The 13,852-nt window shown below is 44.3% G+C and overlaps 1 protein-coding gene across 1 annotated transcript in view; it reads left to right on the top strand.

The window, feature by feature from the left end:
- Nucleotides 1–13,852, top strand: part of LOC126481874 (outer dense fiber protein 3-like protein 1) — a 76,706-nt gene that overhangs the window by 27,395 nt on the left and 35,459 nt on the right. The window contains exon 4 of the mRNA XM_050105833.1: nt 5,100–5,301. Within this exon, the coding sequence (XP_049961790.1) occupies nt 5,100–5,301 (202 nt within the window). The remainder of the gene's footprint in view (nt 1–5,099; nt 5,302–13,852) is intronic.

Raw genomic sequence — 13,852 nt, forward strand, 5'->3', positions numbered from 1 at the left:
CTTCCTCGACACCACTGCCATTCAAGTCTGATTTCACAACTACACGAACTGCAGACGTGTTATAACGTGGCGGCTGAGACGCTGCATCCACTACCAGCACGTACAGGTTATCTAAGAGCTGTAGCACTATGGCAGTGCGGCGAATTCGTGTTGTAGGTGCCAATAAAAAATAAATAGCGTAACGAGTGCGTTTGAACATGAACAGCTGCATGATAACCATTCACATAACCTTGTTACTTCTATGTGTAATTTATACCTTAACTGCTGATTATCTGCGAAACGTAATACTGGCACTCCGATCTTCCTCCCATTAACAACACTTCTTATAGCCAACACCTGAGGGCACAACGACTCTGTTTGGTGCTGATAACACTCCCGCAAATGAGTTCATTGCATCTCCGTGTCCTTGACAGAGATCGCTCAACATCTGGTGCTGCACGCACCTTGCACTGAGGTGTCAAAAGTCATGGGATAACGATATGCACTTATACAGATAGGGGTAGTAGCATGTACAGGAGGTACAAAAGGGCAGTGCATTAGCAGAGCTGTACTCAGGTGATTCGTACGAAAAACTGTCTGACGTGGTTATGACCGCACGACGGGATTTAACAGACTTTGAACGCGGAGTGGTAGTTGGAGCTATACGCATCGGACATTCTGTTTCAGAAATCGTTAGCAAATTCAATATTCCGAGATCCTTAGTGTCAAGAGTGTGCCGAGAATACCAAATTCCAGGCATTACCTCTCACCACGAACAACTCAGTGGCCGTCGACTTTCATTTAACGACCGTGTGCAGTGGCGCTTGTATAGACCTGTCAGTCCTAACAGATAAGCACCACTAAGTTAAGTAACCACAGAACGTATCCGTTAGGATAGTACGGTGCAATTTTGGCGTTAATGCGCGACCGACACGAGTGCCTTTGCTAACAACACAACATCGCCTGCAGCGTCTCTCCTGGGATCGCGGCCACATCGGTTGGACCACAGACGACTGGAAAACCGTGGCCTGTCAAATGAGTCCCGATTTCAGTTGGCAAAGGCTGATGGTAGGATTTGAATGTGGCGCTGACCCTACGAAGCCATGGACGAATTGTCAACAAGGCACTATGCAATCTGGTGGTGCTCCTTAGTGATGTGGGCTGACATGGTATGGACGGGGTCCTGTGGTCCAATTTTTGAGAAAGTAATGTATTCAAGAGTAGCTTCACATATCTGTAAAAATGGAAGTACTAACAAAATGTCAGTTTGGTTTCCAGAAAGGTTTTTCAACAGAAAATGCCATATATGCTTTCACCAGTCAAATTTTGAATGATCTGAATAACCGAGCACCACCCATTGGGATTTTTTGTGATCTCTCAAAGGCTTTTGATTGTGTAAATCATGAAATTCTGCTAGACAAGCTCAAGTATTGTGGCATGAGTGGGACAGTGCACAAATGGTTTAATTCGTACCTAACTGGAAGAGTGCAGAAAGTTGAAATAAGTAGTTCTCGTAACATGCAAAGATCAGCACATTCCTCAGACTGGGGAACTATCAAGAATGGGGTTCCACAAGGGTCAGTCTTGGGTCCTTTGTTGTTCTTATTATATATTAATGACTTGCCATTCTATATTCATGAAGAGGCAAAGTTAGTTCTCTTCGCTGATGATACAAGTATAGTAATCACACCTGAGAAACAAGAATTAACTGATGAAATTGTCAATACTGTCTTTCAGAAAATTACTAAGTGGTTCCATGTAAACGGACTCTCACTGAATTTTGATAAGACACAGTACATACAGTTCCGTACAGTGAATGGTATGATGCCATTAATAAATATAGACCTTAATCAGAAGCATATAGCTAAGGTAGAATATTCCAAATTTTAAGGTATGTCCATTGATGAGAGATTAAATTGGAAGAAACACATTGATGATCTGCTGAAACGTTTGAGTTCAGCTACTTATGCAATAAGGGTCATTGCAAATTTTGGTGATAAACATCTTAGTAAATTAGCTTACTACGCCTATTTTCACTCATTGCTTTCATATGGCATCATATTTTGGGGTAATTCATCACTGAGGAATAAAGTATTTATTGCACAAAAGCGTGTAATCAGAATAATAGCTGGAGTCCACCCAAGATCATCCTGCAGACATTTATTTAAGGATCTAGGGATATTCACAGTAGCTTCTCAGTATATATACTCTCTTATGAAATTTGTTATTAACAACCAAACCCAATTCAAAAGTAATAGCAGTGTGCATAACTACAATACTAGGAGAAAGGACGATCTTCACTATTCAAGATTAAATCTAACTTTGGCACAGAAAGGGGTGAATTATACTGGCACTAAAGTCTTTGGTCACTTACCAAATAGTATCAAAAGTCTGACAGATAACCAACAAGTATTTAAGAAGAAATTAAAAGAATTTCTGAATGACAACTCCTTCTACTCCATAGAGGAATTTTTAGATATAAATTAAGAAAAAAAAGAAAAAAAAAAACAAAAATATTAAAAAAAATAAAATAAAAAATAAAGAAAAACAAAAAACACAAAAAATAAAGTTGTTATATTAACTTAAGTATGTTGTTAAATTAACCTAATTACGTCATGTATTGGAAAATTCGACCCGTTCAACATCATTACGAAATATCGTATTCATGATCCATGGAACTAGTATTAATCTAATCTAATCAATGGGACTTATCATTGACTGGAAATGGTGATGCTCGGCTATTGGGAGACCATTTGCTGCCCTTCATGGACTTCAAGTTCCCAAACAACGATGCTGTTATATGGATGACAATGCACCACGTCACTGGGCCACAATTGTTTGTTACTGGTTAGAAGAACATTCTGACAATTCGAGCGAGTGATTTGTCCACCCAGATCGCCCAGCATGAATCCCATCGAACATTTGTGGGACATAATCGAGAGGACAGTTAGTGCGCAAAATCCTGCACCGGCAACACGTTCGCAATTATGAAGGGCTATGGAGGCAGCATGGCTGATTATTTTTGCAGGGCACTTTCAACAACTTGTTGAGTCCATGCCACATCGAGCTGCTGCAGGCCGCGCAGTTAAGAGGCGCCACGTCACTGACTGCGCGGCCCCACCCGCCGGAGGTTCGACTCCTCTCTCGGGCATGGGTGTGTGTGTGTGTGTGTGTGCGTTGTTCTTAGTATAAGTTAGTTTAAATAGTGTCTCAGCAATTTGGTCCCTTAGAAATTCACACACATTTGAACATTTGAGCTGCTGCACTATGCCTAGCAAACCGAGGTTTAGCACGATATTAGGACATATCCCACGACTTTTGTCACCTCAGTGTATACATCCGTACAAGCCCAGTAACAACAATGAACACGAACAACACTAATGCAGTTCGGTGTCCGTTCCACTTGTCACAGAGAGTTGCCACTGATACATGTCGTCGATATTAATGTAAGACGAGGACCTATACCCCAGTGTGTTTTATCTATTTTTTTTATATGCCGCAATTGCGCTAGTAGACTGTTTAGCGTTTTAAACTGTTCAGCTAAGTTTTAGTACCTGATAATGAGATCATTTTCTCTCGAAACACTTTGTTGACCTGTGTGTAGGCCAAAATTACGGTTGAATTCTACTAATTACACCACTGGCCATTAAAATTGCTACACCAAGATGAAATGCAGATGATAAACGGGTATTCATTGGACAAATATATTATACTAGAACTGACATATGATTACATTTTCACGCAATTTGGGTGCATAGATCCTGAGAAATCAGTACCCAGAACAACCACCTCTGGCCGTAATAACGGCCTAGATACGCCTGGGCATTGAGTCAAGCAGAGCTTGGATGGCGTGTGCAGGTACAGCTGCCCATGCAGCTTCAACACGATACCACAGTTTATCAGGAGTAGCGACTGCCGTATTCTGACGAGCCAGTTGCTCGGCCAACATTGATCAGACGTTTTCAGTTGGTGAGAGTTCTGGATAATGTGCTGGCCAGGGCAGCAGTCGAACTTTTCTGTATCCAGAAAGACCCGTACAGGACCTGCAACATGCGGTCGTGCTTTATCCTGCTGAAATGTAGGGTTTCGCAGCGATCGAATGAAGGGTAGATCCACGGGTCGTAACACATCTGAAATGTAACGTCCACTGTTCAAAGTGCCGTCAATGCGAACAAAAGGTGACGGAGACGTGTAACCAATGGCACCCCACACCATAACGCCGGGTGATACGCCAGAATGGTGATGACGAATACACGCTTCCAATATGCGTTCACCGCGATGTCGCCAAACACGGATGCGACCATCATGAAGCTGTAAACAGAACCTGGATTCATCTGAAAAAATGACTTTTTGTCATTCGTGCACCCAGGTTCGTCGATGAGCACACCATCGGAGGCGCTCCTGTCTGTGATGCAGCGTCAAGGGCAACCGCAGCCATGGTCTCAGAGCTGATAGTCCATTCTGCTGCAAACGTCGTCGAACTGTTCGTGCAGATGGTTGTTGTCTAGCAAACGTCCCCATCTGTTGACTCAGGTATCGAGACGTGGCTGCACGATCCGTTACAGCCATGCGGATAAGATGCCTGTCATCTCGACTGCTAGTGATACGAGGCCGTTGGGATCCAGCACGGCGTTCCGTATTACCCTCCTGAACCCACCGATTCCATATCCTGGTAACAGTCATTGGATCTCGACCAACGCGAGCAGCAATGTCGCGATACGATAAACTGCAACCGCGATAGGCTACAATCCAACCTTCATCAAAGTCGGAAACGTGGGGTACGCATTTCTCCTCCTTACACGAGGCATCGCAACAACGTTTCACCAGGCAACGCCGGTCAACTGCTGTTTGTGTGTGAGAAATCGGTTGGAAACTTTCCTCATGTCAGCACGTTGTAGGTGTCGCCACCGGCGCCAACCTAGTGTGAATGCTCTGAAAAGCTAATCATTTGCATATCACAGCATGTTCTCCCTGTCGGCTAAATTTTGCGTCTGTAGCACGTCATCTTCGTGGTGTAGCAATTTTAATGGCCAGTAGTGTATTACTGTAAAATGGTCACTGTATTGCATCCCATCATGATACGTTCAACCCTCACGCTGTGACCCTGCTGTGTGCCGCAGCGCGCCTCAACGTACCGGGCCCCCCCGCCTACTTGACGGAGGAGGTGCCGCCGATGCGGACAGACCGCGCGCCGGCCTACAGCCTGGGCGACCGCACCAAGCTGCGCAGCGAGGACTTCAACCCGGCGCCCAACATTTACGTCATGCCCGAATACCTGGGGCCCAGCCAGCCAATCAAGACGTCGGCACCCGCCTACACAATGTGAGTGCCGAGATCTGTTCTGCTGCCCCGCTGGCTTGACACACTATTTATGCATATTGCTTCACTGGTCACTGACTACTTGCTGTACGCCGGCGAACCTCACCCCCCCCCCCCCCCCTCTTAGAACATCTCTGCTTAACTGCTCACAGTAGCCTGCCCCTACTTACAACACACACGAGCGAATGCATACATACGAGGACGTGCTGGAAATTAATGGCTGAATTTTTATGTGAAAACACTTAAAATATTTTAAGTAAAACAGACATTATTAACAGTCTACATCTTCATCCTACATACTCGTACGAGGATCACTCCAAAAGAAATGCACACTATTTTTTTTTTAATACATCTTTTATTCTACATGTTTGAAAGTTTTACAGTGTGTAGATACATCCTTTAGGAACAATATTTTCGTTTCTTCACATAATTTCCATCCCTCTCAACTGCCTTACGCCGTCTTGGAACCAGCGCCTGTATACCCGCACGGTAAAATTCTGGACCAACCTGTTGGAGCCACTGTTTGGCAGCGTGCACAAGGAAGTCATCATCTTCAAACCTTGTTCCACGAAGAGAGTCTTTCAGTTTCCCAAAGAGATAATAGTCACATGGAGCCAGGTCAGGACTGTAAGGCGGGTGTTTCATTGTTGTCCATCCGAGTTTTGTGATCGCTTCCATGGTTTTTTTGACTGCAACAGCAAAACATCCTGCTTTTGCCGATGTGGTCGAACACGACTCAGTCGAGCTTGAAGTTTCTTCAGTGTCGTCACGTATGCATCAGAATTTATGGTGGTTCCACTTGGCATGATGTCCACAAGCAAGAGTCCTTCGGAATCGAAAAACACCTTAGCCATAACTTTTCCAGCAGAAGGTGTGATTTTGAATTTTTTTTTTTCTCGCGTGAATTTGCATGGTGCCACTCCATTGATTGCCTCTTCGTCTCTGGTGAAAAATGATGGAGCCATGTTTCATCACCTGTCACAATTCTTTCAAGAAATTTTTCTCCACCATTCTCGTACTGTTCCAAAAGTTCGCTGCATACCATTTTTCTTGTTTCTTTGTGAGCCACTGTCAAAATCCTGGGAATCCACCTGGCACAAACCTTTTTTAACGCCAGTATTCTGCAAACACTTCCTTCCCATATCCCAACGTAGCGTGACAATTTGTTCACTGTGATGCGTCTGTCAGCAATCACCAATTCGTTAACTCTCTGCTCATAATCTGGACTGTGTGCAGAACGAGGCCTGCCGCTGCGAGGACAATCCTCAATATTGCCGTGCCCGCTTTCATCACATAACCTGCTTGCCCACCGACTAACTGTACTGCGATCCCCGGCCGGTGTGGCCGTGCGGTTCTAGGCGCTTCAGTCTGGAACCGCGAGACCACTACGATCGCAGGTTCGAATCCTGCCTCGGGCATGGATGTGTGTGATGTCCTTAGGTTAGTTAGGTTTAAGTAGTTCTAAGTTCTAGGGGACTGATGACCACAGATGTTAAGTCCTATAGTGCTCAGAGCCATTTGAACCATTTTGTACTGCGATCGACAGCAGCATCTCCATACACCTTTTTCAACTTCTTGTGGATGTTTCCCACTGTCTTGTTTTCACAGCACAGGAATTCTATGACAGCACGTTGCTTCTGACGAACGTCAAGTGTAGCAGCCATCTCGAAGACATGCTGTGACGGCGCCACTCACGGAAACAGGTTGAACTAAGTTTGAAAACAAGCGGGAAGGATGTTTTTACACACTGTAAAACTTTCACACATGCAGAATGAAAACTGTATTTTTACGAAAATAGTGTGCATTTTTTTTGGAGTGACCCTCGTATATACACTGAACCGCCAAAGAAACTGACATAGACATACGCATTCAAATACGGAGATAGGTAAACAATCAGAAAACGGCAGTGCGGTCGGCAATGTCTATATAAGACAACAAGCGTCCGGCGCAGTTGTTATATCGATTACTGCTGCTACAATGGCATGTTATCAAGATTTAAGTGAGTTTGAACGTGGAGTTATAGTCGGCGCACGAGCGATGGGACACAGCATCTCCGAGGTAGCGATGAAGTGGGGATTTTCACGTGCGACCATCTCACGAGTGTACCGTGAATATTAGAAATCCGGTAACACAGTAAATCTCCGAGATCGCTGAGGCCGGAAAAAGATCCTACAAAAACGGGACCAACGACGACTGAAGAGAATCGTTCAACGTGACAGAAGTGCAACCCTTCCGCAAATTGCTGCAGATTTCATTGCTGGGCGATCAACAAGTGTCAGCGTGCGAACCATTCAACGAAACATCATCGATATGGGCTTTCGCAGCCGAAGGCCCACTCGTGCACTCTTGATGACTGCATGACACAAAGCTTTAAGCCTCATTTGGGCCCGTCAACACCGACAGTGAACTGTCGATGACCGGAAACATGCTGCCTGGTCGGACAAGTCTCGTTCAAATTGTATCGAGCGGATGGACGTGCACGGGTATGGAGACAACCTGTTGAATCCATGGAACCTGCATGGTAGCAGGGGATTCTTCAAGACGGTAGCCGAGCGGTTCTAGGCGCTTCACTCTGGAACCGCACTGCTGCTACGATCGCAGTTTCTAATCCTGCCTCGGGCATGGATGTTTGTGATGTCCTTAGGTTTAAGTAGATCTAAGTCTAGGGGACTGATGACCTCAGATGTTAAGTCTCATAAGTGCTTAGAGCCATTTGAACCATCAAGACGGTGGAGGCTTTGTAATGGTGTGGGACGTGTGCACTTGGAGTGATATGGGACCCCTGATACTTCTAGATACGAATTTTCAGGTGACACGTACGTAAGCACCCTGTCTGATCACCTGCATGCATTCACGTCCATTGTGCACTCCGACGGACTTAGGCAATACCAGCAGGACAATGGGCACCCCACACGTCTAAAATTGTTGCAAACTGGCTCCAGAAAAATTCGTTTAAGTTTAAACACTTTTGCTGGCCACCGGACTCCCCAGACATGAACATTACTGATCATATGTAGGATGCTTTGCAACGTGCTATTCATAAGAGATCTCCACACGCTCGTACTCTAACGAAGCTATGGACAGCCCTTCAGGATTCATGGTGTCAGTTCCCTCCAGCACAACTTCAGACATTAGTCGAGTCCATGCCACGTCGTTCTGCGGCATTTCTGCGTGCTCGCGGGGGCCCTGCACGATATTAAGCAGGTGTACCAATTTCTTTAGCTCTTCAGTGTATTTATCAACATAATCACCCTAACAAAACACATTTCTCACGACGACAGAACATTTTGTTGATATCGTCACTGTAGAATGTTTGGCTTTTGTTGACAGAGTCACAATCTTACCTCTGCTTGCACCGTTTCGTCACTATAAAAGTGAAGTCCTCGAACGTGTTCTTTAAGTTTTGGAAACAGATGAAAATCCGATGGGGCCTAGTCGGGACTGTGCGGATGACGATCGATAACAGTGAAACCAACGAGTCGGGTTACAGGTGTCGCAGCGCTCGTTTGTGTTCTGGCTTTGACATGTTGAAGAAGAGGGTGCTCCGTGGTTTGTAGAACTCTTCGAATTCGAAACTCGATTACGCTTTCTCACGCACCGGCATAGTTACATCACACACCACCACGTTACACGCCACAATTCTGAGCCCTCTAGCTGCAGAGGGCTGCAAATACGTAGACACGAAGAATAAAGATATGGTAACAGCGTATTTTTTTATCTAAAAATCTTTTAAGAGTTTTCACATAATGAATTGGAAAACATTACTTTTCAGCACACCTCGTTATTGAAACTTCTGATGCTAGCTAACAGCTACGTGGAAAAAGCTGTAAAAATATGCACAACTACATCCCAGGCAATAGATTCATGGTGTACAATGTGACAAAAACATGACATGCTGTCAAACCACAAATGCATGAAAACAGACCATCTTCTAAAACCCATCATCCTCAGAAACCACATAAGATTCGACATAGTTAGCGAAAATGTACCGGTAAAAGTAATAAAAACACTCTAAAACCAGAAGAAGTTGGCAATGCTACACACAAAAAGTATATGTACAGTCGGAAGAACGTACTTAACACCAGTGGTGCAATATTTTGTCGTATCTCACGATAACAAATTTGCAGTGTTGCAAACCAGCCAGAAACTAGACCAGTAACATCATTGCTCGACGTAAGAATACCGGGATATGTGCTAGCAGATGACGCTGCTAGATGTAGGCGTAAATCACACAAAAAATGCTGTAAGCAGTACACATCAGTATCTTTTGTAATGAAGTATTTTCTGTTATGTAGAGAGCAAAACAGAATTGTAAATACGAGGGCGTTCTGTAAAGTAATGCCTCCGAAATTTTTGTATGAAAATGCTTGAATCTTTTTAAATAAAACCGATTTTATTAGAATTTTATATATTTATTCTTCATGTCTGCGTATGTATTTCCCAACATAGTCACTCTGGCAATGAACATATTTCTTCCAACGAGAAACCAGTTTGTTGAAAACGTCACTGTAGAATCTTTGGCTTTGTTGACGGAGCCACGACCTCACCTCTGCTTGCACCGCTTCATCGTTATCAAAGTGAAGTCCTCGGAGATGTTCTCAAAGTTTTGGAAACAGATGAAAACCGAATGGGGTCAGGTCGGGACTGTATGGAAGATGATCGATGACAGTGCTCCATGTGGTGGGCCAACCATTCTGCGGTTAGACATAATTGAGTTACACACCGCCATGTCACACGCTACAGCTCGGAGCCCACTGGCTGCAGAGGGCTGCAAATATATAGACATGAAAATAAAGATGTAGAATGGTAATAATTTTTTCCGTCTTTTCCTTAGTTGCTCTAAATTCATGGAGGTATGTACCGTCTATTCAACTAAATGAAGGCAGAACAGAATTTCCACTCTGCAGCGGAATGTGCGCTGATATGAAACTTCCTGGCAGATTAAAACAGTGTGCCGGACCTAGACTCGAACTCGGGACCTTTGCCTTCCGCGGGCAAGTGCACTACCATCTGAACTACCCGAGCACGACTGCCTGGGGGATGTTTCCAGATTGTGGCTAAGCGATGTCTCCGCATATCCTGTCTTCCAGGAGTGCTAGTTCTGCAAGGTACGCAGAAGAGCTTCTGTGAAGTTTGGAAGGTAGGAGATGAGGTACTGGCATTATTGAAGCTGTGAGGGCGGGTCGTGACTCGTGCTCGGGTAGCTCAGATGGCAGAGAACTTGCCCGCGTAAGGCAAAGGTCCCGAGTTCGAGTCTCGGTCCGGCACACAGTTAAATGAAGGCAGTTTGTCTATTGCCACAAGCGTTTTCGCTTCTTTTGTTTGGGAAGCATCGTCAGTGGCCTGAAATACACGAATGCTAATAATGTTCGTTTATTTAGAAAAGTTTTAGAGTTTCCACATAAAAAATTCAAATGCATTATTTTTCAGCACGTCCACGTATGTACAGTGACAGTAATTAAAGTTCCAGTTTCAGAACACTGTATAAAGAGAATGACTGATGAGAATGGCGTCTCATTTGAACATCATATTATTGACACAGGGGGAAACGTCATGGAAAAAGAAAATTTAACGAAAATTTGACCAATAGATGGCACACCAACAGACGCGCGGAACACGGCTGTTCCTCAGTCAAACATGACTGTCTTCATGTAGGTTCGGGCGCTGCTGGTAAAACTCTTGTACAAGAACGGTGACCGTGCGCCAGTGGCCCTTCAGAAGTTCCGGACGCTCAAGGGTATGGAAATAGGCATTGGTCCTGTGTCTGTTAAAAGGTTTGGAGAAAAACAGTATCTTTCCAAGGGCGATGTGGCACAGGGAGGAAAGCAGTTTATCTGATGTCACTTGAAGATATGGCCACAGCATCTCAGGACGGGTCGAGGTCGAGCGGTAGTGTGCAAACACGCAGTGCACAGGGAATTGCCGGAACGTTGGACATGCCTGTCAGCACGGTGTGGAAAATCCTACGAAACATCCTGCATTGCTATCCATACAAAATCATCTATGGTTCAAATGGCTCTGAGCACTATGGGACTTAACAGCTGTGGTCATCAGTCCCCTAGAACTTAGAACTACTTAAACCTAACTAACCTAAGGACATCACACACATCCATGCCCGAGGCAGGATTCGAACCTGAGACCGTAGCAGTCGCGCGGTTCCGTACTGAGCGCCTAGAACCGCTCGGCCACCACGGTCGGCACAAAATCGTATATGTTCACGAGTTGCTTCCTGCTGAGCTGCCACAAAGACAAGAGTTCGCTCTGGAATTTCTTGCTCGCATGGAAGTGGACAATGAATGTGAAATGCACTGCTAAACCCTCAGGACAGGACAGATAAAATAAATTGTGGAAAGGGGACAAAATAAGGGGCTGTCAGTTACACTCGAACATACAACTTTATTATTTGAGCAAACGTTACAAGAGCCCAAAAAAATTTCTTAAACACACAGCTTTAATCTTTGGGACTTAAATACCGGCTGAAAGCCACTTTCATTTTAAAACAGTTGAAGCCAATAACTTAAAGGCAAACCTTATCTTGAAACACTTCTTTAGTTAGGCTGAAATAAAGATTTTTGGACAACATGGTTGTGGAAATGAAGCAGCGATTAGTATGATTAATCAATTATTCAAAAACAGTCTTAATCGCATTTATTGTTATTATAACGCCAACCGGTTTCAACCCAACGTAGGGGTCATCTTCTGGGCGTTTACACTGTGAAATTATAGATATCCGTCAGAGAGACTCCATTATACAATAGCTAAAATTATGTAAATTTGAAATATGTTACCCATTGGTCGACTGCTGGTGGTGTCACTCCTGTCTACATAACGGCAGGAAACTATGCGAGACTAACCCTTCGTATGAGCTTAAATAGCGTGGTGAGATCACGTGAATAGATGGCAGCACCCCTAGCGGCATTCAACGGCATTTAATACAGTTTATTATATGTAATTACTAGTCACCTTAGTTTAACATAAACTTAAGTTACAGTAAATAACAGATAACGGAACTATTCCATTTAAAAAGCGTTACAATTATAGTGTTAATTATAAAATAATAACAAATGTTCCGTAGTCAACTCGTAAAATTCGTAAACGTATATTACATTATGTGCCATAATATAAAGCAAAACAATTTGTGACACACAAAAACTGGTGTCGTCTTGTATCATAATATATCTATTCGTACATTTACGTAGAACGTAGTGTAAACGCCCAGAAGATGACCCCTACGTTGGGTTGAAACAGGTTGGCGGTATAACAATAATAAATGCGATTAAGACTGTTTTTGAATAATTGAAATAAACAACTTAAATTCAAATCGGTTGAAGGTCGAACACTGAAAACTCCAAAACATTATTTTTTTTAAATAACAAAGTCCTTTGTGAAAAAGTTTTTTAATTTAAGATGAAGACCTTAAGAACAAACAACTGAAACTCAAACCGGCTGAAGGCTGAAAACTAAAAAAATTCAATAGGGTAAGTAAACAAGTTAAATTAAAATCGGCTGAAGGCCGAAGACTTAAAAATTCAAAAAAAAAAAAATTAAGTGCAAAAGGGCTTACGTGAAACAGTGCTTTAAACTAGGCTGAAGGCGTTAAGAGTAAAACAACTCTAAAACACAAAACCGGCTAAAAGCCATACAAGTACCAACAGCAAGAACAAATTTTAAAAAAATAATCAGTACACACAAGGACGCCCAGATGTTTGAGGGTCGGCCTGTAATTCAAACACTAACGCTCGCTTAGGTGAGACAGGCAGTCGGGCCAACCATTCACGATCCGACGACAACCCAACCGACCGACAGTCAGCGGACCCACCGACAAGATAACTTCCACTCCACCAGACCAGGGCACAACAGGGAGTTCAACAGAACAACGTAGAAGATATTGGCGCCCACAACCAATCGTACACGAAGCTGTCAAACTACACACCGTGCTGGACACCAACAACACGATGAGGAAACTACACTGCCTGAAATTTACGTCAGCGCCCAGGACAGGTACGTTAACGGCCACAAGGCAGAAGATTCCGCTGGTGCACTTCAATTCAAATAACCAAATACAGTGAAACTCCACCGGAGGGTGGCTAGAATTTTCCAACTCGAAAATCACGTTGTTGCTCGCGGGAATATCCCAACAGCCGACAACGAACTCCAAACGACACAGTCTTGACTTGCTGGTAGGTTAAATAAAAACTCGACTTTCGTGTCCAGGGGCGGTGAGCCACGGACTGCGTAGCGGTGGGAACAGCGCCACACTCTCCGACACCGCGTAGAGACCACCAGCGGGCCCCGGCCAAACTACGCCCCGCCGAGAATTCCTCACTGCTCCACGCCAACTGACCGACTGGTGACACACCGGCCAGCCGGAAGCTATAAGTGCCAGGTCAAAGATAGTGCAAGGTGCGAATATCAATACACACCGCTGCTGCCACCCACGGAAGGAGAGGATAACAGCATAATTGCGATAATCGCGGGAGACTAAACACAGAATCGCAACGAAAGTTTAATCCAGCGCATAGCATGAGCCAGCTACGGCTCAGAATGGTCAGGG

This window comes from Schistocerca serialis, chromosome 5 (genome assembly GCF_023864345.2).
Source record: "Schistocerca serialis cubense isolate TAMUIC-IGC-003099 chromosome 5, iqSchSeri2.2, whole genome shotgun sequence".
Classification (NCBI taxonomy): Eukaryota; Metazoa; Arthropoda; class Insecta; order Orthoptera; family Acrididae; genus Schistocerca; species Schistocerca serialis.